The following is a 27,255-nucleotide window of genomic DNA, read 5'->3' on the forward strand; positions in this document are numbered from 1 at the left end:
TCTTAACTTCATGAGTCTAAGCCAGGAGGTTCTCAGGGAGCGGGGATGGCCCCTGGGGGACATATTAGAAACACAGATCCCCTGGCCCCTGACCCACTAACTCAGCAACTCTGACTGTGGGTCCCAGAACTCTGTGTTTAGCAAGTCCTACAGGAGATTGTGAGGCTTCCTAGGTGACGCTAGTGGTAAACGCAGGAGACATAAGAGATGTGGGTTGGATCCCTGGGTTGAGAAGATTTCCCGGGGGAGGAAATGGCAACCCACTCCAGTATTCTTGACTGGAGAATCCCATGGATAGAGGAGCCTGGTGGGCTACAGTTCATGGGCTTGCACAACTGAAGTGACTTAGCATGCAAGCACAGGTGATGTTGAGTCAGGGTCAAGTTTAAGAATTTGTACAGGGAGGGAGGTGGGAGGGGGGTTCAGGATGGGGAACACATGTACACCTGTGGCAGATTCATGTTGATGTATGGCAAAACCAATACAATATTGTAAAGTAATTAACCTCTAATTAAAATAAATAAATTTATATTTTTTCAAAAAAGAATTTGTATCCCTCAAGATGTGGATTTTTCTGGAACACTGGACTCCTCAAAAGCAATAGTATATGACTTTTCCCTCTTCTTCCCATCTAGCATGGGACCTGGCGGTCAGGCAAGTCTCAGCAACAGGCTGTGGTCCTGCGGCCCCCACAGCCTCCAAAGGAGGTGATGTTGATGGAGGGGAGAAGCAGGGGGCTCATTTTCCAAAAGGGGCATCTGTTTAGTGATTGCTATTTAAGATAAAATGGAGATTGTTAGGACTACACTGAAAAGATATTAGGGGAAGTGGTTGAAACCAGATGGTGAGAAAGGCGGAGAGAGCAGGCAGAAGGTGGGGCCTGTTTTAAGTGATCACTTCCCACCGAAGCAGCCTGCCCTTGTCCAGTTCACTCACTGACTTGCTTTTTGTTTGTTTCTTAAATATTTACTTATATGGCTGTTCAGGGTCTTTGTTGTGGCAGGCAGGATCTTTCAGCTGTGGCATGTGGGATCTAATTCCCTGATCAGGAATCAAATCCGTGCGGCCTGCATTGGCAGCGTGGAGTCTTAGCCACTGGACCACCAGGAAGTCCTCACTCACTGTTTTTAGAGCTCCCCCAAGAGCCTGTATTTAGGAACAGTGTTACCTGAACAAACTGCTGGGGAAAATTCCTGAAAGCAGTTTGCCCAAACAGATCAATATTTAATTTCTAATGAGCAGCTTTCAATTAGATTCTCAGTTTGACCGCTGTCGCCACGGCAGGCTTTGTGCTCCAGCCAGCGGCCAGGTGTGGCTGACTTTACAGGGTGTTACCCCACTGCTGTTCCCTACAGCGTGTTCCGTCCTACTGTTACACCTAGGCCAGGGCTTCCTAACTGGGGCAGCTTCACCATCCAGGAGACGTTTGATGATATCTGGGACATTTCTGGTCGGCACAACTGAATGATCTAACGGCCTCTAGTGGAGATAGAAACGTGGATGGTGCTAGACATCCTTCAATGCACAGGACAGACACCCCACAACCAAGTGACCTGGCCCCAAATGCCCATCATACTGAGGTAGAAAAGCCCTGTTTGAGGCTTCCTCTCCCTGGTGATCAGTCACCTTCTTAACGGCCTCTCTACCTCCAATCTCATTCTTTTTTGTTTTTCAATATTTATTTATTTTAAATTATTTGGCTGCCTGAGGTCTTAGTTCTGGCACACGGGATCTTTGTCGCAGCGATTCCGCTTCTCTGTAGTTGTGGCATGAGGGTTTAATTGCCCGGAGGTGTGGAGGATCTTAGTTCCCTGACCAGGGATGGAACTCCTGCCCCCTGCATTGGAAGGAGGATTCTTAACCACTGGACCACCAGGGAAGTCCATCCACTCATTCTTAGAAGCTTATTTTATTTTATTTTCTAAGAAGGCTTAATTCAAACATTTATTGCACACACAAAAATTCAGACATGTAATACAGAACTCAATCACTCCTTAGAAGCAGCTTTGTTCATGCCACAAGTGCACACACGCACACACGCACACACACACTGTTCACAGCACTCATCACCCACAGTCCAAACGCTGACAACTGTTTAAGCCCTGCACACTTAGGGCTCACTTACTTATCTTTCCAGACTTTCTAGGTGGTGCTAGTTGTAAAGAACCCGATTGCCAGTGCACAAGATCTAAGAGATGCACGTTTGATCCCTGAGTCGGAAGGATCCCCTGGAGGAGGACTTGGCAACCCACTCCAGTATTCTTGCCTGGAGAATCCCATGGACAGAGGAGCCTGGCAGCTACAGTCTCATGGGGTCGCAGAGAGTAAGACACGACTGAAGTGATTTAGTACACACTCGTCTTTTCATTTTTGTGTCCTCATCTCTCTCCAGTCTCTGGACTAAAGTCCTTACCCTGGTGATTCTGCACCAGAATCTCCTGGAGGACTTGTTAAAACTGTGGTTACTGGGGTTAGAGGTTTTGATTCAGTCGGTCTGGATAGTGGGCTGCAGGGTTTGCATCTATTCTAGATGAGACTGCTGCTGCAGCTGGGCTGGGCCCACACTCAGAGAACCTCCACCCTCCACCAACTCCTCTTTGCCTCTTGTCCTGGCCCCCAGCCTCTGCTTCTGTCCAGAATGCTGATGCTTTCTTGGATGGGTCCCTTGACCCACCCAAGTTCTGTCCTCACAGTCCAGCTCAAATGCCACCAGGGATCGAACTTGCAGTGGAAGGCGAAGTCTTAACCACTGGGCCACCAGGAAGTCCCCTGGAGAGAGTTTATTTAGTCAAAGGGACTATTTAGATAGACACTGTCAGGTTTAAGGGAAACTAACAAGTATGCTGAGGCACCCTAAGGCTGGCCATTGCTGGAAGCCATGACCACTGTGAAGGACAAGGTGGGGGGATGGTTCCTGGAGTCGGGGGAGGGTCACCTGAGAGGAGCCCTGGGCTTGGGAAGAGGAGCACAGACATGGCTAGAGAGCAGCCTGGCAGGCAGGGCATCTGGGGAATAAATGCCCCACCTTTCTCTCCAGCGCCCTCTGCTGTCCCACTAGTGCCACCCACTGGCTGAAAGTTCGCTCAGCTGAGTCTGACTTTTCGATCCTATGGACCGTAGCCCACCAGGTTCCTCTGTCCATGGGATTTCCCAGGCAAGAATACTGGAGTGGGTTGCCATTCCTTTATCCAGGGGATCTTCTTGACCAGGGATTGAACCCTGTCTCCCACATTGCAGGCAGATTCTTTACTGTCTGAGCCACCAGGGAATCCCACTGGCTGAACCCAATAAGAAAACAGAGACAAGGCAAAGTGTTGATCCAGCCCATAGAGGTCAGCCTCCAGGGGGCCCAGAGCAGGTGGAGAAGGTTAGAGAGTGGGCCGGGGGTGGGGTGGCAAAGAGAGAATCTCCAGCACATGGCTTCTTTCCCTTCTGTGAAATCCTAGAGTATAGCATCCATATCAGAATTGCCCCCCAGGACCCATGACAAGCCTGGGACTTTGCATAATGGAGTGGGTTATTAATAAATATTTGGTGAGTGAATCTTTCATCATTAGCTGGTCAGTATGTCCAGTGATTAATTTTCAGACATCTCATGGAATTTGGTCACTCGAAGTTTCTCAGAATATTCTAAGAATGTTCATAACTCCAGAGAGAAACCTGCCAGCTGAGGCCCCCATGACGTGGCTGGGAAAACCAGCTAATCGTATTTCCCAGCCCTGTCCACCAATTTCTTGCTTATATCACTTTATCTTTCAAAGCAAAGAATATAAAATAGCGATGTATCAGGCTTGTGGAGGAATGTTTTCTCAGATTTCAAGTCATCAAAGAAAACAGAAAAGAATGGAATCGACAACAGAGAAACTAGTCTATTAAAAGTGAAATATAACCAAACTAAAATTAAAGGGAGAAAATTATCTGCAAAGTATATTTGCATTAGAAATGATCATGAGTTCAAACGTATTATTGTTGTTGTTCAGTCACTAAGCCATGTCTGACTGTTTGTGACTCCACGGACTGCAGAACACCAGGTTTGCCTGTCCTTCACTATCTCCTGGAGTTTCCTCAAACTCATGTCCATTGACAGTGATTCCATCCAACCATCTCATCTTCTATTGTCCCTTCTCCTCCTGCCCCCAATCTTTCCCAGCATCAGGATCTTTTCCAATCAGTCAGTTCTTCATATCAGGTGGCTTCAGCTTCAGTATCAGTCCTTCCAATGAATTTTCAGGACTGATCTCCTTTAGGATGGACTGGTTGGATCTCCTTGCAGTCCAAGGGACTCTCAAGAGTCTCCTCCAATACCACAGTTCAAAAGCCTCAGTTCTTCAGTGCTCAGCCTTCTTTATGGTCCAACTCTCACACCCATACATGACTACTGGAAAAAACATAACTTTGACTATAGGGACCTTTGTCAGTTAAGTGATGTCTCTGCTTTTTAATATGCTATTTAAGCTTGCCATCGCTTTTCTTTCAAGGAGCAAGTGTCTTTTAATTTCGTGGCTGCTGTCACTGTCCGCAGTGATTTTGGAGCCCAAGAAAATAAAATCAAATGGATTAATTTCTTGTAAATACATTAAAAAAACAACTTGAGCTTAAGAAAGAAGTGGTCTTATATTCTAGCACAACTGGTGAGCATTTATTGAGCACTTAATATGTGCTGGGAACTATACAAAGTGTTTTATGTATTTTATCTCATTGAATCCTCACAACTGGCATTTGAGCTCTGAAACATTGTGATTTTCATTTTTCACAGATGTTGAAACTGAAGTACTGAGAGGATAAGTAAGTTATCCTGGTTCTCATAGCTGGTAAAAAGGCACAGTTGGAATTTAAATCCAGATTTGCCTAATTAAATCCAATTCTCACTAGAAAATAGACAGCTAAACGCCAAGACTGTAATCACTGTACAAATTCAATTCAGTGACTGTCTGAGTGCCATTTACACCTACTAAATTAGTTAACACTTTTAAAAAACTATTATTCTGTTCCACTGCAGATCAGGCACTAGTAAAAGGTGTACCCACAGAGCTGGTGACACCATGGATGGATATACACTTTGGGGAAGCAACACAGCAGAACCCATCAGAAATTAAAACCACATTCACAGCGTTTCTTCCGTGATCAGAAGGCTGGTTCACTGTGCTGTTGGAACAGCATTCTGTATGAGGGGCAAGGATGTGCTGTCTGGGTCTCGGCTTTGCACTCTTTGGGCAGGAGAAAGACAAGCGTCTTCAGATATGCGAGCCACTGTGCTCTTATCTATATGACCCAGCCCCACCTAGGAGCAGCTTCCCCCAAAGGATTGGGGAGGGGTGGAGTGTGGCATTGGTCAGCTGACTGGGCTGGACGAGGGACAGGATATGGTCCTCCTAAAGCCCTAGGTGGGGTAACCCAGGCACTAGGACCCAGACAGATGGGCACAGCTATGTTCCGAGTTGTATCCTTTCCCAGAAGACTGTTTGCTCCCAAGCCAGATGCTCACTCACCTGGCTATAGCTGCTCTTAGGGGTGCCCCATGTTGATGTCCAGATATTGAGCAGGTGGAGCCAGGAGGTTCCTAGCTAGAACATACCATCCTTTTCTGAACTGGAGGACAGCTGTCTCCCTGTGCCCCTGCTGTGAACTCTGGGAACTGCAAGGGGCTTTCTGACATCCCCATCCTGATTTCTTCTGGAAATGAAGCAGGAATTTTCTATTTCCTTCAGTCATCTCTTTACCTGATCTATATTTCGGGTTTTTCTAGTGGCTTGGTGGTAAAAAAATCCACCTGCCAGTGCAAGAGACACGGGTTTGATCCCTGGCTCGGCAAGATCCCCTGGAGAAGGGAATGGCTACCCACTCCAGTATTCTATCCTGGAGAATTCTAGGACTAGAAGGGCCCGGTGGGCTTCAGTCCATGGGGTTGCAAAGAGTCAGACACTACTTAGCCACATAAACAACAACAAACCCCCCCCCCCTATATTTTAGTAGCAGCAGCAGACTGAGCATCCCAGCACTGCTGCTCACGCACTTAAAGTCTCGTTCCCCTGCTCCATCTGCGCTATTACCTGCCTCACAAGTCTGTCCTGAAACAAAATACACTGTTTTGTAAGGGCTTGGCATGCAACAGGCAATGAATAAATATTCACTTTCCCTTTTTCTTTATTTTCACCCCTTCAACAGATGACAGATGAAAACACCTCGGAGTGTCTTCATTTTATATGATAAGGCCCAGCTCGTGTGCGGCTTTCCCCTCCCTCTCATTTTTTCTTACAGGGTCAAAGGGTTGGACCGCGAATCCCGCCTGGTAAATCAACCAGGGGCAGGCAGGGCAGTACAACAGGGCTCCACCAGGGGGCAACCGAGAGCCGGGCTCCACCAGGCAGGGTCTGCACAGGTGACCTCAGGAGCAGGGCGACACACGAGGCTGCAGAAGCGCTGGAGACCCTCCCAGGCTCTGTCACTAGGGACTGAAGATTTAGGGAGAATGAGCTGTGTCACCAAACTGAAAACTCTAGAGGCGCAGACCTAGGTGAGGTGAGCCCAGCATGACTCTTAGGTTAAAGAGGAAGTAGTTCTATAAACTTCTATTATATTTATAAAATATAAGCATATTAATATATTTATAAATATGAATATACAAACTATATTATGTATACTATAAATATGTGCCTATAAAGCCATGTGCTTTATATTTTAAAATATATTTATAATATATGTATTATATATTATTATATTTATATTATAAAAATATATAGAAGTTTAAGATCCCCCCAATAATATCCCTACTATATCAGCACATTTGATTAATAGCATCTCTTATTACTATTACTCCCCTATCTGAGAGGGTTTCTTCTGGACTATATTTAGGCTGCAGCATGTGGGTCTTAGTTCCCCTCACCAGGGATCAAACCGGTGCCCCCTGCATTGGGAGCACAGAATCTTAACCACTGGACCGCCAGGGAAGTCCAACCAATATTTATTTTATCTGTGGTCATGTCTAATGTCAAACCCAGTATACTCAGGTCATAGAGATTCTTCTGGAGCATAGAGAAGACAGCCCAGCAGTCACAGGCTTCAGGACCTGGGGACAGAGGAGGTATTGTGTAAGAGGAAGACTTGGAAATCCTGATCTCTCCTCTCCATTGCACCACAGAAGGAAGACAGAGGAGGAGACACAGTGGAGCAGACACGTGCGTCATGGGCTCCCTGCTGCAGCCCAGTTCACAAGATGTGGTGGGGCTGGATGTTAAGCTGAGGGAAAAGCCAAAAATGGAGGGAGGGACCCACCATAAAGGTTACAGAATCCACAATTTAGCAGGGGTCAGGTGGAGGGTGTGTCAGAAGGCTCTGCAGTACTGAGAACAGTTGGCCAGGGAGAAAAACCAGAGTTCAACTGCAATAAGAACACAGGCTTCGAGTTAATGTCCATACCCAGGGAGAAGTAGCCCACGGGGAGGGTGGGCACCCCTGCCTCTGTGTCTGCCTTCACAGCAGCCACACCAGTGTTCTCAGGGTTCAGGGCTGGCAGGCTGTCACCAGCCTCAGGACCTTTGCACATCCCCACTGTCCTCCCTCCAAACTCAGCCTCCTGGCTCGGTCATCTTCTTCTCCATGCTTTCCTTTATGACAACACTTGTCATTTTATTGATTTGTAATTTTGGCTCTATCTTTTTTTTAAAATTTATTTTTAATTGGAGCATAGCTGCTTTACAATGTTGTATTCATTTCTGCTGTACAACAAAGTGAATCAGCTATGAGTACACGTTTGTCCCCTCCTTCTTGGACCTCCCCCCGCCCAACCCCCATCCCACCTCCCTAGGTCTTCACAGAGCACCAGGCTGAGCTCCCTGTGCTATACAGCAGCTTCCCACTCTATTTTATATATGCTAATGTATATGTCTCAATGCTACTCTCTCAATTTGTCCCGCCCTCTCCTTCCCCTGTCTCTGTGTCCACAAGTCTGTTTTCTACATCTTTCTATTCCTGCCCTGCAAATAGGTTTATTGGTACCGTTTTTCTAGATTGCATATATATGCAGTAATATACAATACTGCTTTTTCTCATTCTGACTTACTTCACTCTGTACAGCAGTCTCTAGGTTCATCCACCCCAGTTCTGCCTCTGTCTTGGATTAACACCTGCCTCCCCAACAAGACGGTTAAGTTCCCTGTGGGCGGGGACCATGTTTATTTTCTCCCATCACTGTGTGCCAGCACCCAACACAGACACTGGCAAATGACACACCCTCCGTCAACCTTTGCTGGATGACTAGACACACAGCTGAACGAGTGAACATGTGGCAACAACTCCATTTCCACTTTTGGAGGAAGGGACAGAGGTCATCAGGAGCTATGTCCGCACAGAAGGTGGGGGAGACGGGTCAGAAGCGGGGCAGATCCTGCCCTCCTGGGAGAAGCAGGCCTGTTCCCACATCACGCCAGCTTTTCCTTCACCCCCAGTCAGAAGTAAATTTGCAGGGTCTTTTGGAGAAAGGAATGGCTACCCACTCCAGTATTCTTGCCTGGAGGACCCCCTGGACAGAGGAGCCTGGCGGGCTACAGTCCATGGAGTTACAAAGAGTCAGACACGACTGAGAGACCTTTCACTTCGGTTTTGCATTTACTTCTCCTTATGAAATTTTCAGCAGATGAGAAAAGTGAGAAGGACAGTATAATATCCATTGGAGAAGAAATATTTTCAAGTAAATTACGGGCACTTCCGTGGCGGTCCAGTGTTTAAGACTCCGCTCTTCCGCTGCAGGGGGCATGGGTTCGAAACTTGGTCGAGAAACTAAGATCCCACATGCTGTGAGGTGCAGCTCCCTAGACAAGTTTATGACAGGACAACAGGAACAAAATGATATTTAGAAAAATAAAGCAAATTACAGCTATCATGACAATTTTCTGTCAAGACTTCAATTTTCGTCTTTGCTTTACTTATGTATTTTTGTGTCTGTTGTTAGGGGTCTAGTGGTTTATGACGTCTATCTTCTTTGTGAATTGTAACTTTCGTCTTTAAAAATATTCACCTTTGTTTCATTTAAAAATAAGTAAATGAATTTTAAAAGAGAAGGACACTTCCCTGCATAACCCAAATATGGATTGGGTTGATCCATAATAGGATGATCAGCAGTTTCTTACTATCATCTCACACTCGGGCCTTGTTCAGATTTCCCCCACTGGGCTCCAAAATATCTTCTACACTTGGTTTTCCTAGAGCCAAATGAAGTTCTTGCCCAGAGCAGCATGTTTTGAAAACCATCTCAGTTGTCTTAATTCAGACCATATGCTGACCAGCGTGGAACCAGATGTCATCCATTTACACACCGGCATCCTCGGTCCTTCTTCCTTCTCATCCATTCCTGGGCAGCCTTGCAAGTCCAGGGAGGAATCGCCACAGAGCCCAGATCCCTGGGGGGAGAGACCCACAGTGCTCCCCCCAACCCCAGGAGAAGCATCATGCAAGTCAGAGGAGCAGAGAGATGAGCCAGATGGAAAGTATTTTCTTTTTCCAAGCTTGCCAAACCCTCCCGGGAAATCTTGCCACCCTCTTCTGAGGGAAGGTGCTGCCCCCAGGCAAATTCTAGGTGGGGCGGTGGTGAGGTCCACCTTTGCAAAGTCACCCACTTAAGAGACAAGGCACTTTCTCTGGCTCCTGGCCCCAGCAAAGTCGGACTGAGGTCGGCCAGAGGGGCTGCAGACAGGCGTGTCACCAGAATGCCTGGGAGTTGAGCTGGGGGGTGGACACACGACTTGGCTGTGCCAGTGAGATTTTTTTTTTTCCATGTTGATGGGAATTTTGTGGTTTTCACATTGCCTTGGGATAAGGCATCTGAAGTGTCCTGCAGATGACTCTCTTAGGTCTCCAGCTTACACTTTGTTCCTTTGGGGGTTTTGGGGGTACAGCTTGCCCTGCCCCCTACACTTGGATTCCTTGCCTCTACATGAGGGGATATGTGTGTGTGCTCAGTCACTCAGTCGTGTCCGACTCTTTGCGGCCCCATGGACTATAGCCCACCAGGCTCCTCTGTTCATGGGATTCTCCAGGCAAGAATACTGGAATGGGTTGTCATGCTCTCCTCCAGGGGATCTTCCCTACCCTGGGATCGAACCTGAGTCTCTCAGGTCTCCTGCATTGGCAGGAAAGTTCTTTACCACTAGCACAACCTGGGAAACGAAAAGTGTCTACACTCCAATAAAATTTAAAAAACAAACAAAAAAGGATGGAAGAGACTCCTGGCTCACTGTCCCCTCCTGCCCCATCGGTGCAGATGCTTCTCTGAGGCAAGGGCTGTGCTGGGAGATGGAGGGTGTTCAGCAGAGGCCCGGCCTCTACCCATGAGAGGCCAGGAGCACTTCCAGACATTGCCCAATGTCTTCTGGGGGCCTAAACCATCCTCGGTGGAAAATCCCTGGTTTAGGTCCTAAACAGAGACTTGTTTAAAAAGCCAGGAAGTTTCCAGAACTGTGCACACCAGGTCAACACGGGAACTCCGGTGATGGGGGAAACTCCTGAGCATGGTGCCTGGCAAACCTGGGAGCTCTAATGTGTCCAGAAGGAAGCTTGTCTCCCTCCCGCTTCCCTCTTCATCTGGCCTGGGCTGGTGAGAAGCGGGTAGATGGAGGGTCTGGATGCAGCCGAGGTCTGACAGCCAACTCAGGAGAAGAAGGGCGGGAGTAAAAGGATGAGGGGTCTGAGGGGGCCAGGGAAAAGACACAGGAGGTCAGGGGGACGTGGATCCTCTGGCAGCCCCTGCTGGGTGACCTTGAGAGAGGAGGGCGGAGGACCATGTGAGCGCCTGGCGGAGGACGAGCCCCTGGGATGGGGCCAAGGGGCCATGTGCAGCCCCAGCGCCCCCCGTGGACTCTGATGTAAAGGCTGGACTGTACGACTCCGCTGGCCATTTTATCCCGTCTCCCATCCTCTGCAGGGGCTTGACGGTCTTGACCTGTCGGCACGTCAACCACATTCCGCTCGTCCTTCCACTGTGGTGCTAGGCTCACCCGTGAGTGTGTGGTTGTTTACTGTTACTTCCGCTGAGGATCCTCCAGAGGTCAGCATCCTCAGGATCCAGGCGACCCTTCGCGCTGGTCCTCCTGCCTGGCCCGGTCCCTTCTGCCACCAAACCCACCTCCCCACCTCACTGAGGGGTCTGGGCCTCTGGGTCTCCGTCTCTCAGAGGCCCCTTCGGGCTTCAGTCCTTTCTCTGACCATCTCCAAGGAGCCCAAACTCACCTGTCCTTGTGGCGCCTCATCTGAGTCCTCGAGCCTGCCCCACTCAGCTCAGCCATGTCCTCTGCCTGCCTCATCCGCCTGGCAATTTGCCGATTGACGCTGCTCTAAAGGTCACCGAGCCCTTCCAGTCACCAAGCTCTCTGAGCAGCTGCCAGTCTGCCACCAGCTCCTCTTCCGTCTTCCATGACCCCATCCTCACTGGTGCTCTCAGGACACCAGAATCATCTCCAGACGCACTTTTCAGGAGGATCTTCCTTCCTCTTTCACTAAAGAGCAAAACCAGATGAAGCAAAGGCCATCAGGGGACTTGCTCTGTTTCAGATATGACCTGCTCTCCATAGTCACAGTTGCCACCCAGGTTAGACCACTGTCAACTTCTGCCCGAGGCACCACAGTCCTTCCCATCTGACTTCCACAGAGCTGCCAGAGTGACCACTTGTGAAACCAAATGTGAGTCAGCTCATGTCACCCCGTCTAGAATCCTCCGAGATTTTGATTGCCCCTAGGGAAAAGATGAAATTCGTCACATGGACTTTTGGGTCTGGCATCACTTCCCTCCAAGCTCTCTCTGCTCTGACCATGCTGCTTCGTCTAAAGTCTTCAGACCTACAAATATTCCCCCTGCCACAGGGCCTTTGAACACTGTTGGATCTGGAACATGATTTCCTCACCCATCCTGGCCTTGTTGCTGTCCTTCAGTTGCTCAGTCCGGTCTGACTCTTTGTGACCCCATGGCCTGCAGCACGCCAGCTTGCTCTATCCTTCACCATCTCCTGGAGTTTGCTCAAACTCATGTCCACTGAATCAGTGATGCCATCCAACCATCTCATCCTCTGTTGCCCATATCTCCTCCTGCCCTCAATCTTTCCCACCATCAGGGGCTGTTGCAATGAGTTGCCTCGTCACATCAGGTGGCCAAAGGACTGGAGCTTCAGCATCAGTCCTTCCAAGGAATATTCAGGGTTTATTTCCTTTAGGATGGACTAGTTTGATCTTGCTGTCCAAGGGACTCTCAAGAGTCTTCTCCAACACCACAATTCGAAAGCATCAATTCTTTGGTAGTCAGCCTTCTTTATGGTCCAACTCTCACATCCATACATAACTACTGGAAAAATCATAGTTTTGACTACATGGGCCTTTGTCAGCAAAGTGACATCTCTGTTTTTAATAACTTTCCTTCCAAGGAGCAAGAGTCTTAATTTCATGGCCAAGATGTGTTCCAAGGTCACTTTCTCAATAGAAGCTTTTTTCTGGTCCCCCAGGAGGTCAGCTTGCTTTGGCTTACATCCCTTCCTTCCAAGACACCTACCCTAGAGAACTGGAATGTCACCCCCCCTGCCCCCCAACTAGGACCACCAATGCGTCCAGAGTGCCTGGCTCAGCCTTTGGCACGTGTTTGGGACTCAGTAAATGTTGCTTTTTGGACGAATCTCACCTCCAGTCTTTCATTCTCAGCGGACCGTGTCCTGATCTCTCTCTTTCCTCCCTCTCTACCCACACCTCACATCAAAGGGTCTCCTAGAGGTGAACTCTTTTAACCGCCATTCCCTTCACCCCATGCCCAGCCAAGCTCGCACGTCAGAAGTGGGCATTTGTGCCTCCACAGCCGCTCTGAGCCGACCACGAGAACACAGGGTGTGGATTCCACGGCTGTTATTGAAAGCCTTTCAGAACGGCTTGAGTCTTTCCACTCAACAGTAGACTGGGTGAATTTCTTGGAAACAATGTGCTTCTTACGAAAGAGATGAAGTTGAATGTTTCTCAGCAGCTTCTTCCTGGTCTGCCAGACTGCGCCTTGCTAGCTGTGCACTTTCTGGCATTTTCTGGCTTTCATTTCCATCAGGGGAACTGTGTGCCAACACCCCGGGGGGCCATGTTGAGAGCCAAGGCCCAGGAACTGGAAGGGCTGAGTCTGAGGCGCTGTTGCAACCACTTATTAGCTGTGTGACCTTTGGGGATTTATCCAAGTTCAAGGCACTTTAGATCAACATCTGTCAATGGAGAAATAACTAACATGTACCTGAGTCAGTTGGGAGGCAGGGTTTGCGAATATGAGGTCTACATTCTTTTTTAAACTTTTATGTATTTTTTCATTGGCTGCACCAGGTGTTGGTTCAGCACACAGGATCTTTAATAGCACTATCTGGGATCTGTTGTAGTTGGGGCAGTGGAACATAGCTCCCCGACCAAGGATCGAACCCTGGGCCCCTTGCACTGGGAGCTTGGAGTCTCAGCCACTGGACCACCAGGGAAGTCCCGAGGGCATCTGCTTTCTAAGACCTTAATTTTTGTATGTAAATAATGCTAAGACCCAGAGGGAGGGTGATGAAAGTTCACTCCATTTAATAAAAGAATGAGTGATCACTGTGTGCGTGAGTTTTCCCAGAGCCCATAAGATTTGGAAAATATACCATTAACAGCAAAGCGGAGCTTCTTCGGACCACCATCACAGGAAAACAGATGCAATCCCACCCCTCTGGCTCTCACCCACCTGCCATTATATGACCTGTAGCTCTTACAAAGGAGGCCCCTAGTTTTTTCTTGAAGTTCCCTGAGAGTATCTCTGAGGTGGGCCCTTGAGCTGTGAACAAAGAGCTGTGCTCCCACGAGCCCTCTGGGTGTTGAGACTAAGCTGTGTCACGGGCGTTAGTGGGAGAGGTGTCTTTGCTCTCTCCTCAGCTGCCTTTTGGGCCAGGAGGAAGGAAATTGTGCAGTCTTATCTCTCTGGGGGCTCAGAGATTTAGCAAAGCAGCTTTTCCAGTGTTCACTTAAAGGCTGCAGTGGGTTCAGGGGGACAAATCTGAAATGCAGATCCTCGGTGAATTCAGAGTTGCTCCTGTCTTCTTTCCTTGTGCTAAGTTGCTTCAGTTGTGTCTGACTCTTTGAGATCCTATGGACTGTAGCCCACCAGGCTCCTCTGTCCATGGAATTCTCCAGTCAAGAATACTGGAGTGGGATGCCATTGCCTTCTCCAGGGGATCTTCCCGACGCAGGGATAGAACCTGGCTCTCCCACATTGGCAGGTGGATTCTTTACTGTCTGAGCCACCAAGAAAGCCCTGAGGAGAGCTAGTGACAGCCATCTAAGTGCATCCCAAGCTACAGCTTGGGAGCACCTGTCTGGTCCTCTGGAGAACAAGGTGCCAAGGATCCCATTCACTCAAAACTCCATAAACCCCAGGACACCAGCTGCTGCTTCTGCTAAGTTGCTTCAGTCGTGTCCGACTTTGTGTGACCCCATAGACGGCAGCCCACCAGGCTCCCCCGTCCCTGGGATTCTCCAGGCAATAACTGGAGTGGGTTGCCATTTGCTTCAATGCATGAAAGTGAAAAGTGAAAGGGAAGTCGCTCAGTCGTGTCCGACTCTTCACGACCCCATCGACTGCAGCCCACCAGGCTCCTCCATCCATGGGATTTTCCAGGCAAGAGTACTGGAGTGGGGTGCCACTGTCTTCTCCCCAGGACACCAGGGCCCACCTCTTTGAGGCCTTTCAGATACACCACCACCAAAAGGAAGAGGGCACTCAGCACAGTAATCGGTCCTGCCTGGATGAAGGCAGCACATCACTTAAGAAATATTAACCTTTCCTAAATCATAATTGAAAAAGACGACATGCACCGCAATGTTCATCATAGCACTATTTACAATAGCCAGGTCATGGAAGATGAATGGATAAGGAAGTTGTGGTACATATACACCATGGAATATTGGTGCTGGTTGGTGGTTTAGCCGCTAAGTCGTGTCTGACTCTGGCAACCCTATGGACTGTTACTCAGCCATAAAAAGGAACGCATTTGACTCAGTTCTAATAAGGTGGATGAACCTAGAGCCTGTTATGCAAAGTGAAGTGAGTCAGAAAGAGAAAAACAAATGTCATATATTAACGCATGTACGGGCCACAGTTCATGGGGTTGCAAAGAGTCGGACATGACTGAGTGACTAAGCACAGCACAGCACCGCATACATATGGAATCTAGAAAGATGGTACTACTGAGCCTCCTTGCTGGGCAGCAATGGAGAGGCAGACATAGAGGGGAGAAGAGGGTGGGCGAATGGAGAGAGCAGCACTGAAACATACATACGTATGTAAAATAGACAGCCAGTGGGAATTTGCTGTGTGACGCAGGGAGTTCAGAGCCGGTGCTCCGTGACAATCTAGAAGGGTGGGATGGGGGTGGCGGTGGGAGGGAGGTTCACGTGGGAGGGGACACACGTATACCTATGGCTGATTCATGTTGCTGCATGGCAGAAACCGACACAATATTGTAAAGCAGATATCCTCCAGTTAGAAACAATTTTTTAAAAAATATTAACCTTTCCAGGGAAGGGAGTTATCACTGCAAGAGAGAAGCCCGGGCAAAATCTCAGATTTGAGGGTATTTTTGCCTTCTTTGGAGAAATATTTGACCAGGAAGCACCGCTTTTTCTATATCAAATTCCATCTCAAAGGCTAAATTCTATTTATTCTGTAGGGTTGAAGGTGTGGTGGTGGTGGCAATTTTAAAATGTTTCAAAGCCTCTGACAACAGCCAAATGAATTCACCTCTCATTGACATTCTCAAAAGTGCAGTTGTTTTAATAAAGGAAAATATATTTGGAAAGGATAGGCTGTAAAATTAAAAGTGTGCATTTTCAATGATCTCATGTGCTTTGCTGGACAGAAAAATTCCCCTAGCTCTGATTTTTCTAGCCGCTCTTAAAAAGAAAGATAAAAGAAGGGGAGTAAACATTCATAACTAGACATCTCATAAGGTCACTTTTTTTTTCTGTTTTGAATTAGGGCACATAAAAAAAGAAACATCTGAATCTGATGTTCAAACAACCTTTCAGTTTGATCCGTTTTTCTCGCCTTAAGAGTACATTTTGTAAGTGCCCCAAATCTTTGAGCCTGTTCCTCCCTTTCTTTGCTCCTACCAGGTTTGAAAGGCAAATAACTTCTTCCTCCATCAATGTTCTGTCCAGAATGAACACCATATGGATGCTCTTTTTCAAACTGAATTATTTTTGGTTAGTTCTCTCCTTTGACCTTTAGCCTCCCAATCCTAAAATAACAGTGTACACATTTGAAAAGACTTAAGAGTTTCCATATCTACCATGGGGTGGAAGAAAGTTAATTACCCAAATGAAGCCTTGCAAATGTTACTTAAAATTAGACCTAAGAGGTACAGCGTGCATTTTTGCTTGCAAATCACGAAGCAGTTAAGAAAATTTTCACAAAGTGCAAAGTATAGCTTTATTTTCTTTATTATTACTTTTTAATTTATTTATCTGTGCTGGGTTTTCGATGCAGCGCAGGGGATTTTTAGTTGAGGCACGTGGGATCTACTTCCCTGACCAGGGATCAAACTGGGGCACCCTGCATTGAGAGTGCAGAACAACTGGACCACTAGGGAAGTCTTCAAAGTATAATTTTAAATAACTGGTAATTAAAATCTCTATGGCAGTTGCCTTCAAACTTAAGTATGCATCTGAATCACTTGGAGGCCTTGTTAAAACAGCATACTGAGTTCACCTCAGTTTGACACAGAAAGTCTTAGATGGGGGCCGAGACTTTGCATGTCCCACAAGCTATGACAAACCTAGACAGCATATTAAAAAGCAGAGACATCACTTTGCTGACAAAGGTCCATCTACTCAAAGCTGTGATTTTTCCACTAGTCATGTATGGATATGAGAGTTGGATCATAAAGAAGGCTGAGCGCCGAAGAATTGATGCTTTCAACTTGTGGTGTTGGAGAAGACTCTTGAGAGTCCCTCGGACTGTAAGGAGATCAAACCAATCAATACTAAAGGCAATCAACCCTGAATATTCATGGGGAGGACTGATGCTGAAGCTCTAATCCTTTGGCCACATGATGCAAAAAGCGGACTCACTGGAAAAGACCCTGATGCTGGGAAAGATTGAGGGCAGGAGGGGAAGTGAGCAATAGAGAATGAGATGGTTGGATGGGATAACCAATTAGTAAACTCCAGGAGATGGTGAAGGACAGGGACTGTCTTCAGTCATCCTCATGACTCAAGGTCAAGTCTCTGGCTCTCCAGCCCTGGGCCAGGATTGGCCAGGTTGGGAGGGTCTTGGTCCCTTCACTTCTGCCCTTGCAGGGAGCCCTTCTGTATGTCCTGCCCCCTTCCTTTCTTGGAGTCCATGGCATGTGACTCTCTCGTGAACTGCAGGGCAGACAGGCCTCCCCACGGCTCATTCCTCAGTTGACAGAAGATGCTGTCTGTGCCACAGGCTCTGTCTGTGGAAGAGGATCAAAGGAAAGTCTCAACTTCCATGGTCCAGTTTGCGTGTTTAGGTTGACATTCATAATCCTCTGTTTTTAGAATCTGATCTAAATGCTTGGCTTTTATTATTTTTATTTTTTTTCCCCCTAGTTTCAGAAGTCTCAAGTGCTTTTTGCCTTAAAAAGGATTACTTGGATTGCTTCATGAGGACACACCTTCTTATTCTTGGATTTGTCTGTTCAGCTGGAGAGCTCTGGGCCTTAATTGTTGTAAGACAGGTTCAGTTGCTCAGTCGTGTCTGACTCTTTGTGACCACATGGACTGCCGCACGCCAGGCTTCCTTGTCCTTTATCATCTCCTGGAGTTTGCTCAAACTCATGTCCATTGAGTCAGTGATGTCATCCAACCATCTCGAGGGAAGGAATATTTCTTATCCAGTTTTAAGGGCATGGGTTAACCTAAGATCTGAAATAAATTATTTCTCTAAACTCAATGGCAATAAATCTGAGCAATATAGGTAATGATTTTTGAACGTTGGACACTGGTAGGTTTACCTAAGTTTGAGGCACAGGATAAAAATATCGTAAATATGAAGACCTTCCTCTTGCCCTCTGTTACAGTGAAGATGAGGCTTCTGTGGATGAGTTCTCTGACCCTGACACTAATCAGACCACAGTCCCTGGAATTCTTTTGTGATGTACTCAGAGCAGGAGGTGCAGCTGCATGAGAAATGGGACCTGGGCCATGCGACGTCTTCCAGGTCCTCTTATCATACAGCACATGTGAGGATCCAATGGGGATCTCTCTCCCTCTGTCCCCTCGCACCCCAACACACACCCCCATACACCTGGGGTCATAACAGATAGATATTTCTCCTCAAGCCAAGTTGTGCTGGGTGGTAAAGAATCCGCCTGCCAACCCAGGAGATGTGGGCTTGATGCCTGGGTCAGGAAGATCCCCTGGAGAAGGAAATGGCAACCCACTCCAGTGTTCCTACCTGGAAAATCCCATGGACAGAGGAGCCTGCAGGCTTTAGCCCATGGGGTTGCAAAAAGTCAGACAGACACAATGGAGCACACTGAAAAGTCTCACCCACCCAGACTCGCCGCCCTTGCCCACCTGTGCCCTGGGGCTGTCTTAGAAAAGCCAAGAGATTGATGGTGCCTACGTCTGTCCTCTGAGATCTCAGCACCTCAATGCCAAGGACCCTCCAGGAGTGAGGGTCTTGGTTTTGTGGCACCCTCATTGCCCCCCTGTCTATAAATGACTGCCAGAGACTAAGCCCAATGTAAGATAGCAACACCTCCATCCCACTTTGGGACAGGTTAAATACTTGGTTCAGGCTTCTCAGGCAGCCCAGTGGTAAAGAGTTCACCAGCAAATGCAGGAGACACAGGTTCGATCCCTGGGTGGGGAGATCCCCTGGTGGAGGAAATGGCCACCCACTCCAGTATTCTTGCCTGGGAAATGCCATGGACAGAGGAGCCTGGCGGGCTACAGTCCACGGGGTATCACCAGAGTTGTGCATGACTGAGCATCACAGCTTCTAGGTTCACTTTCACTGCATTTCATACGTGCAGGTGAGGGTCTAAGCGTGGCCCAGGGACACGAAGCAGACACACATCTCACTGAGCTGTCCTACATGATGGGCACCCCCGGCTGGAGCCCCTTCGTGTTACACAGTACGGCAGATGACGCACGTGACGGACTGGCTGCAGCCTGTGGCCCGCGGTCACCTCCCTGCTCGTTGCTGCCTCCCCAAGCAGGGAGGAGGCGGAGCGGCCATCTATCAAGCTGACGGCCTCCCCCCACACCAGCCCATCTGGCAGGGCCGCAGAGCGCAGTGAGCGCTCCAGCTCTCTTGGGGCTGCGCCTCTTTTCTATTAAATGCAGCATTTGCTGATAAAGTGGAGAGTCTAAGAATACTTTATATGGTACATCTGGCAGTTTGAATGATGTTATTCACAAATGCTATAAATCGATGTGTTAGCTCTTCCTGTGTTATCCAAGTTTTTAGATAAACCAGTATGTGGTGGAATTCTCAATTAATTCAGATTATCAGTATCTGTTCAGCTTGGACAGACAGTGAAATATCTAGCTACACTCTCCCCAAAGGCAGGGTCAATCAGACTTGACCAGATTTGCCAGGGCTCTAGTGTTAAGAGTGACCTAGTGTATTAAAACAAAACAAAACAAAAAACCCTAAACAAACAAAAAAACCATTAAAAGCATTTCGAGTCTGGTCTTATAATTTTATGCATTTTGAAAAAGAATCCTTCTTTTAAGTGGCTATAAAAGGTATTAGGGAAACATCAAAAATTATAAAATCTATTTTTGACTGGATTCATTTGTCCCTTATATGGGGATTTCCCTGAATGAGGCAACTGAGGAGATTTAGGGAAGACATTTATATAAAGGCAATAATCTCATCATAAAAGATAATACCCTTCAGTAAGGCTGAGGAAACAGCCAAGAGAATTACAGAAATTTACTTTTTTTTTTTTTTAAGAAAAAGTTCAGTTCAGTTCAGTCACTCAGTCATGTCTGACTCTTTGCAACCCCATGGACTACAGCACGCCAGGACTCCCTGTCCATCACCAAATCCCGGAGTTTACTCAAACTCATGTCCATCGAGTCAGTAATAACATCCAATCATCTCATCCTCTGTTGTCCCCTCTCCTGCCTTCAATCCTTCCCAGCATCAGGGTCTTTTCCAATGAGTCAGTTCTTTCCATCAGGTGGCCAAAGGATTGGAGTTTCAGCTTCAGCATCAGCCTTTCCAATGAATATTCAGGACTGATTTCCTTTAGGATGGACTGGTTGGATCTCCTTGCAATCCAAGGGACTCTCAAGAGTCTTCTCCAACACCACAGTTCAAAAGCATCAGTTCTCTGGTGCTCAGCTTTCTTGATAGTCCAACTCTCACATCCATACGTGACTACTGGAAAAACCATAGCTTTGACTAGATGGACCTTTGTTGGCAAAGTAATGTCTCTGGTTTTAATATGCCGTCTAGGTTGGTCACAACTTTTCTTCCAAGGAACAAGTGTCTTTTAATTTTATGGCTGCAGTCATCATCTGTAGTGATTTTGGAGCCCCCCAAAAAGTTTGTCAGTTTCCATTGCTTCCCCATCTATTTGTCATGAAGTGATGGGACCAGATGCCATGATCTTAGTTCTCTGAATGTTGAGTTTTAAGCCAACTTTTTCACTCTCCTCTTTCACTTCCATCAAGAGGCTCTTTAGTTCTTCACTTTCTGCCATAAGGGTGGTGTCATCTGCATATCTGAGGTGATTGATATTTCTCCTGGCAATCTTGATTCCAGCTTATGCTTCATCCAGCCCAGCATTTCTCATGATGTACTCTGCATATAAGTTAAATAAGCAGGGTGACAATATATAGCCTTGTCGTACTCCTTTCCTGATTTGGAACCAGTCTGTTAATTTAATTAACATTTATTTAAATATGAGTGATGCAATACATGAAGGAATGTGAAAACAGAAGGTTTAAAGGCCAATAATTGAACATTACATCAAAACATTGTTTGGATGGACAAATAAACCTTAAGATGAATCAGCTGTAAAAGTGACTTGGTTTAACTAATCTAAAGGTAGCTCGCCTTGCAAGTTTGTGGTCTCTTCAAAGGATGTTAAATGCTGTTAACCAAAGATTACATATAAAAATGTTTAAGTGGAGGATGTAGTTGGAAGTGTGACGCTGACAACAGGCAGAGGTGGGCTGCTCAGTGTTGAGGATGCAGCCCCCACAGCAGGGTCTGCACACCCTGCCCTCAGCACTCAGCAGACTGCCCTCATCATAGCCTGAGTCTTACTGCTGGGGGCAGTTACACACAGGGTAGGGAGAAGGAGGGCAACCCACTCTAGGAGTCTTGCCTGGAGAATACCACGCACAGAGGAGCCTGGTAAGCTACGGTCCATAGGGTCGCAAAGAGTCGGACACGACTGAAGCACACACAAAGGGAGAAGGGGCCACTGCAATGCTTATAACAACATCTTGCTTTGTAGCAGAATCAATTACAAAAAAATTCTGGAATGCTCTATGTAAAATATTATACGGATCAACTTTATTGAAAGTGAATGCACAGCGATGACGCAGCATAAAGAAAATTTCCCAGTATCAAAGCCTGGGTGACCTTTCCTCATTTATTACAAAGGGAAGGATCAGCCAGCAGGGGTGGTTACTTATTCTTGCTGAGGGTTCTCTGCTTTTCTGCGTGCTCCACAATCTTCTCTTCCACATAGAGACCCTTCCGCTTCCGCACTGCGTTCATGTACTTCCGGGCCTGGTTCTCGGAATCAGCCTTTTCCCCAAAGTGCAGGTACTCCTCCTCGGTGGTTGGTACCCAGAAGGGGTCGCTGGGGATTATCTTGTAAAGGAAGGTGACAAAATGTGCTAGATTAGACAACTATACTTTTATTTCCAATGCTAATTCATACAGTCTTAGCTTAAGAAATGAACGCTAAGCAATGAAGAGGTAAGCTTGCTAGAAATGGTAATAAACAACCATGAACAAATGGAGGCAGATTCAATGAAACCTGTAATATACACATTAGTCTTTACTCTTAGAGCCTTTTTATAGAACACTAAGGAAGTAAGAAAACTATTACTTTTGAACAATATAATAGGAAAGACTCTCCCCTACAGTACGATACCCCTGGGCAGAGGTGTTATTTCATTAATTTCGCCTTTGTCCTCAGCACAGATCAACACATGGGTCTGTTCTTGACTATTCTGAGTTTTTGCTCCAAAATTCAGTGCAGTATGAGGAGGTCAGTATTGCCAACATGCTGACCACATTCTACAAAATCGGCTTTACAAGTAAGGACAGTGAGATTCTGACTTTCATATGTCTTGTTCTTTTTTTCTTATTTTCCAACTGGGCAGAAAGAGGTAGTATGTCTCAAGTGGTCTCAAATCCCAATACTCTTCGGTTTAAGACACAGAAATGAAAGAAGAATTTATTTTATAATAATCACTCTTCAATACAACAGTAGGAAATTTCTATGGACTAGGAAGGGAGAGAAGAGAGCCCACAGTGATAAACGGAGGTACAAGCCCTATCCACTTCCCATAGGGAGCCAAGACAGGAAGGGTCATGAGGGCCAGACTCTTACTGCCCACTGAGGATAGACGGGCCCTAAGCCACATACCCCAGGCATGTGGGGACAGAACCCCTCCCCCCCCCCCCCCCCCCCCCGTCTTCTTGAGAGGTGGAGTAACTGTCTGCCTGGGGCTGTGGCTAGAAGTGACTAGTAGGTCACGAGAGAAAAGCCATCACCTTCTGAAGATGAGGCTCGGCCCGTGCAGAGTCTGTGGTCCTGCATGTCTACACTGGGGAAGGCACTGACCTGAGCTGCGGCCCTCAGGAGGGCAGAGGAGGAGAGAAGCCCCACTGCAAGTGACCCTGCCAGTGTGACTCTCTGAGGACAAGAGGAAATCCAGCACCACGAAAGACAGGTGCCAGACTCAACAAAAGGAGAACAAACAGTGAGAGAGAGAGAGAACAGCTAATCTGAAGACAAAGTTCTAGAGAGTTCTTATAAAAATCCCCCAAGAAATAAAGGAGATGGGGGTGGGGAACAGCAGTTATAAAACAGTAGGCAGTTGTGAAAAAGAACTAGACCACACATCACAGTCTCGTAAGTGTGTAAAAGCACAGAACAGTGCCCTTAGGCTGAAGTACTAGACATGAGGACTAAGGTGTCCTCAAGGTATATGTCCACAGAGCATCAGCAACATCTCCAAGGGTGCCATTAGCAAAGGACTGGCAGGCGGCTGTTATTGTTCAGTCACTAAGTCGTGTCCAACTCTCTGTGACCCCATGGACTGCAGCACGCCAGGCTCCTCTGTCCTCCACTATCTCCCAGAGTTTGCTCAAATTTATGTCCATTTAGTTGATGATGCCATCCAGCCATCTCATCCTCCACTGCCCCCTTCTCCTCCTGCCTTCAATCTTTCTCCACATCAGGGTCTTTTCCAATGAGTGGCCTCTTCACATCAGGTGGCCAGAGTGCTGGAGCTTCAGCATTAGCATCAGTCCTTCCAATGAATACTCAAGGTTGACTTTCTTTTAGGACCGGCAAGTTGCTGGGGTCCTGCCCACTCCAGGTCTCATCTGACAAGGCAGCAGAGCAGTGCGAGGGGTGATGCTGCTGATCTGGAAGTCCCCCACATGTGAGAGGGCGTGGAGTGGCCAAGAGGCTGGTAGCAGCCTGGGCGCAGGACAAAGGCAGCTGCAGGTGTGGACTTCCAGAGATCAGTGGCTGTTGGAAAGATTCCTGAGACTGTTTGGTGCCACCATACTGGCTCTAGCAGCTAGATGGGACCAGACCAGGCAAGCCACTTGCTGGACAAGGCCACTGAGGCTCTACAGGGCACCGTGCTGGAGCTGAGGTCCCCACCTTCTCCCCACAGAAGGCCCTCTCTTTCTCAGAGAGCGGAAGGGGAAGAAGGTCAGGAAATGGACCATGTACCTGGGTGGTCATCCACAAACACTGTACTTGTAGGAGACTAGTTCTAAGCCAGTCATTAGTGTCTCCCTCTAACTAGTTGGATGATAAATGCATCGTGGAATATAAAGAAGCCACATGTTCTTAGCAGGTCTCAGTGGTAGCAGTGAATACATTTTTGTTGTTCAGTTGCTAAGTCGTGTCCAATTCTTTTCGACCCCATGTACTGTGGCACACCAGGCTCCCCTGTCCTTCACTATCTCCTGGAGTTTGCTCAAATTCATGTCCATTGAGTCGGTGATGCCATCCATCTCATCCTCTGCCACTCCCTTCTCTTCCTGCCCTCAATCTTTTCTAGCAGTAAGTGAGGGGCTGGTTGGGAGACAGCAGACTCAGACTGGCCAGTTTAAGACCAGAGAGTCCTTTTTTCAAGAATGTAGGACCCAGGAGCTTCAGAAGGGTCCGTTTTCCGTCGGCACATATTTCTGAAGTTTGCTCAGTTTGTTCCCGAGACTCTGGGGCCGCTGTCTGTGTTCATCTCCTGCTGCCCAGGGACTCACCTGACACAGGCCCAGTTGCCTGCACTTCCTCTGTCCTGCACGGGCAGCTGCTGTCTTCACCTGCACCCCTCCTGTATCTAGGTTCTTGCCTTGACATGTCGAACAAACTGTCAGCAGAGGGGAGATGGAGTACTCTTTGTCAGGAAGAGGCTAGCCTGGTTCAGCCCCATCTGACTGCATTAGGGTCATGATGAATTTTCTTTGTGGGCGATGACAAGGTGACCCCAAAGACAGTACAGGTGATGCTCACAGAAAAGCATCCCCGAGGCAGGAGAGCAGAGCTTGCTATCAGTTTTGAAGAAAAGGTGCTTTCTTCTAACAGGATCACCCAGAATTCATGTGCCTGCGGGGAGGATATTTTTTGCACCTTCAGAATCTAAAGAGCACTTCATCTTCTAACTCACAGGAAGGAAGGCACCCAAGTGCTAGTTGCTGCCCTGAGCATTAAAAAACAACAACAACAAAACTAGAAAATAAAAAAGCTTTGGGAGCTCTATTTCAATACTTTGCCCAATTCTCCCTAAGATTACAGCTGGCAGGTGGGAAATACCATGTCCAAATTACATGTCTTCGGTGCTACTGCAATCACTTCTTCCTTACCCTGCACGGCCTTTAGCGCACCCCCGGGGGAATCTCAGTATTAAACAGTGAGACTCGAGGTTATGCTGACATACACGTAGAACAGCACTGACTGGTAATATTTCTTTCTGTGTCCCTTATTAGCTCCTTTTCTTCCTTTTTTTGCAGAAGGGTAAAACATAGAAAGAGAAATTATGAGACTGCTGACTTCAAAGGTTTCCTCGTGGAAAATGCCTGTAATTTTATTTTCTCTATTTTTCTGAAGCACTTTCTCTCAAAAGCTCTTGATTGTAAATTATATGGTGTGGTAGAATACAAATGAAAAACAGTGCCTTGGAGTGAGAAGCCAGATCTTGACAACTGTGTTATTTCTGAACCTAACTATGGCGGGGGGTGGGGGTGGGGGGGACTGAGACAGCCAGAAAATATCAGATCAGTGACATTTAAGTGTAATGGATTTTCAAGACTTTCAAAGATTTGAAGCTTTGGGGAATGGGACCATGGCAGGTGGCAAGGGGATGACAGAGGGATGGTACAAAACTGCAGCTAACTTTTCTTGACTACACTTCCCCTACAGTTGTTTATTGAAGGATCGATTTGTAATAACAAGCTATAACTAAGCCCCAAACTAGTATTTTTTAAAAATTACTATTAAGTATATAAGATTAACTTTCAACCCCCCACCTCTTTTTTCACATTTTGAGAGAGAAAGAAGACTGAAGAAACCATCATGATTTTCGTACCAACAAAAACTGCGTATTTGGTCAAAATTTGCTGTTTTATATTAACTGTTCCTAAATACCTATTCTCCTCTTTTTCTTTGGTAATAGGTATTTTGGGTGGGCATACAGACGACCGAGGTTCTGGGAAGAGCGGTAGATAGTCATACCTTTTCTATAAAGCCCAAGACAGTAGGTAAAATAGACTGTGGGCCTCATGGTCTCAAGAGTCCTCTTGAAAGCAGCCATGTAAGATATGCAAATTAAGGGGTGTGGTTATACTTTATTTACCAAAACAAGTAATGGGTCAGTGCTGACTCCTGGTGCTAGTGGCAAAGAAACCACCTGCCAAGGCAGGAGACGCAAAAGATGTGGGTTCGATCCCTGTGTGGGGAAGATCCCCTGGAGGAGGAAATGGCAACCCACTCCAGTATTCTTGCCTGGAGAATCTCATGGACAGAGGAGCTTGGCAGGCAACAGTCCATGGTGTTGCGTACAGTCAGACTCAGTATGACCCAGGTAAGACCACACTGCCAGCCTCCTTGTCAGGTGGAGCCTTGCTTGACATGCTGGATGAGTTCTGGGCAGTGGGATGAAGGGGAGTGACTTGGGCAGCATCCTCTTAAAGGGCTGGAGTGCGCCCTCTGCCTGTTCCTGGATCTTACTGGCAGGAATGCAGGGGTGATGGGAGGAGGTGGAACGTCCCCTCCAGACCACCAGTGGACGCACAGTGCTGAGAGAGGCAGCCCTGGACTCAAGAGAGAACCTTCTGCTTTATCTGAGCCACTCTGCTTTGGGATTCTTTCCACAGAGCAGACTTATCAGTTTCATACACAATGTATTTGCCAGTTGGGAAAGGATGAGAAGTTTTATAGATTTTTTTTTAAAAAAATGTGCATTATAGAATCATGTTCAAGGATAAGAATGACTATAAGGTGATGAAGTATTTTAAACAAACAATAGAATAAGCGAATTCCAATACAGAATTCGTTCAATGATGATGTCATTTCAAGAGCTCTGAATATGTCTTCCATCTGCATCTACAGAGAATCCCACTGATCACTCAACCTACACTCTGTTCTGACCAAACATCCTGTCACCCAGTTTTTTGCACCAGGGTTGATCTAGGTCTTCTTAATGAGATGTACTCGTCATCTCTTAAGACATTCAGAAGCATGAGCTCTAAGTTCTGAAGGCTGTTTTCAGCAGTGGTAGCACAAGTGAAGAAAGTGTTGCATTTCTCAAGGTCATTACTTTGAAGTGGAGTAACTCTTCTGTTCTAAGTATCACTTTGCTGCACTGTCCTATAATCACACATCTGGTTGCTAGAACGTGTGTGAGACAATGCTGTTTCTCATTAGGAATGTCAGTAGTACATTTATCCTGCTCCAGTATGCTTGCCTGGAGAATCCCATGGACAGGAACCTCGTGGACTTCAGTCCATGGGGTTGCAAAGAGTCAGACTCGACTGACTAACAC

General features: G+C 47.1%; 1 protein-coding gene across 3 annotated transcripts in view; it reads right to left on the reverse strand.

Annotated features, from left to right (window-relative positions):
* Positions 1-21,510: 21,510 nt before the first annotated feature.
* Positions 21,511-27,255, reverse strand: part of EFL1 (elongation factor like GTPase 1) — a 114,036-nt gene continuing 108,291 nt past the window's right edge. For all 3 annotated transcript variants that reach the window (XM_027520651.1, XM_027520649.1, XM_027520650.1), the window contains exon 20: positions 21,511-21,835. In XM_027520651.1, the coding sequence (XP_027376452.1) occupies positions 21,647-21,835 (189 nt within the window). In that variant the 3' untranslated portion in view covers positions 21,511-21,646. The remainder of the gene's footprint in view (positions 21,836-27,255) is intronic.

Source organism: Bos indicus x Bos taurus, chromosome 21 (assembly GCF_003369695.1).
Source record: "Bos indicus x Bos taurus breed Angus x Brahman F1 hybrid chromosome 21, Bos_hybrid_MaternalHap_v2.0, whole genome shotgun sequence".
Classification (NCBI taxonomy): Eukaryota; Metazoa; Chordata; class Mammalia; order Artiodactyla; family Bovidae; genus Bos; species Bos indicus x Bos taurus.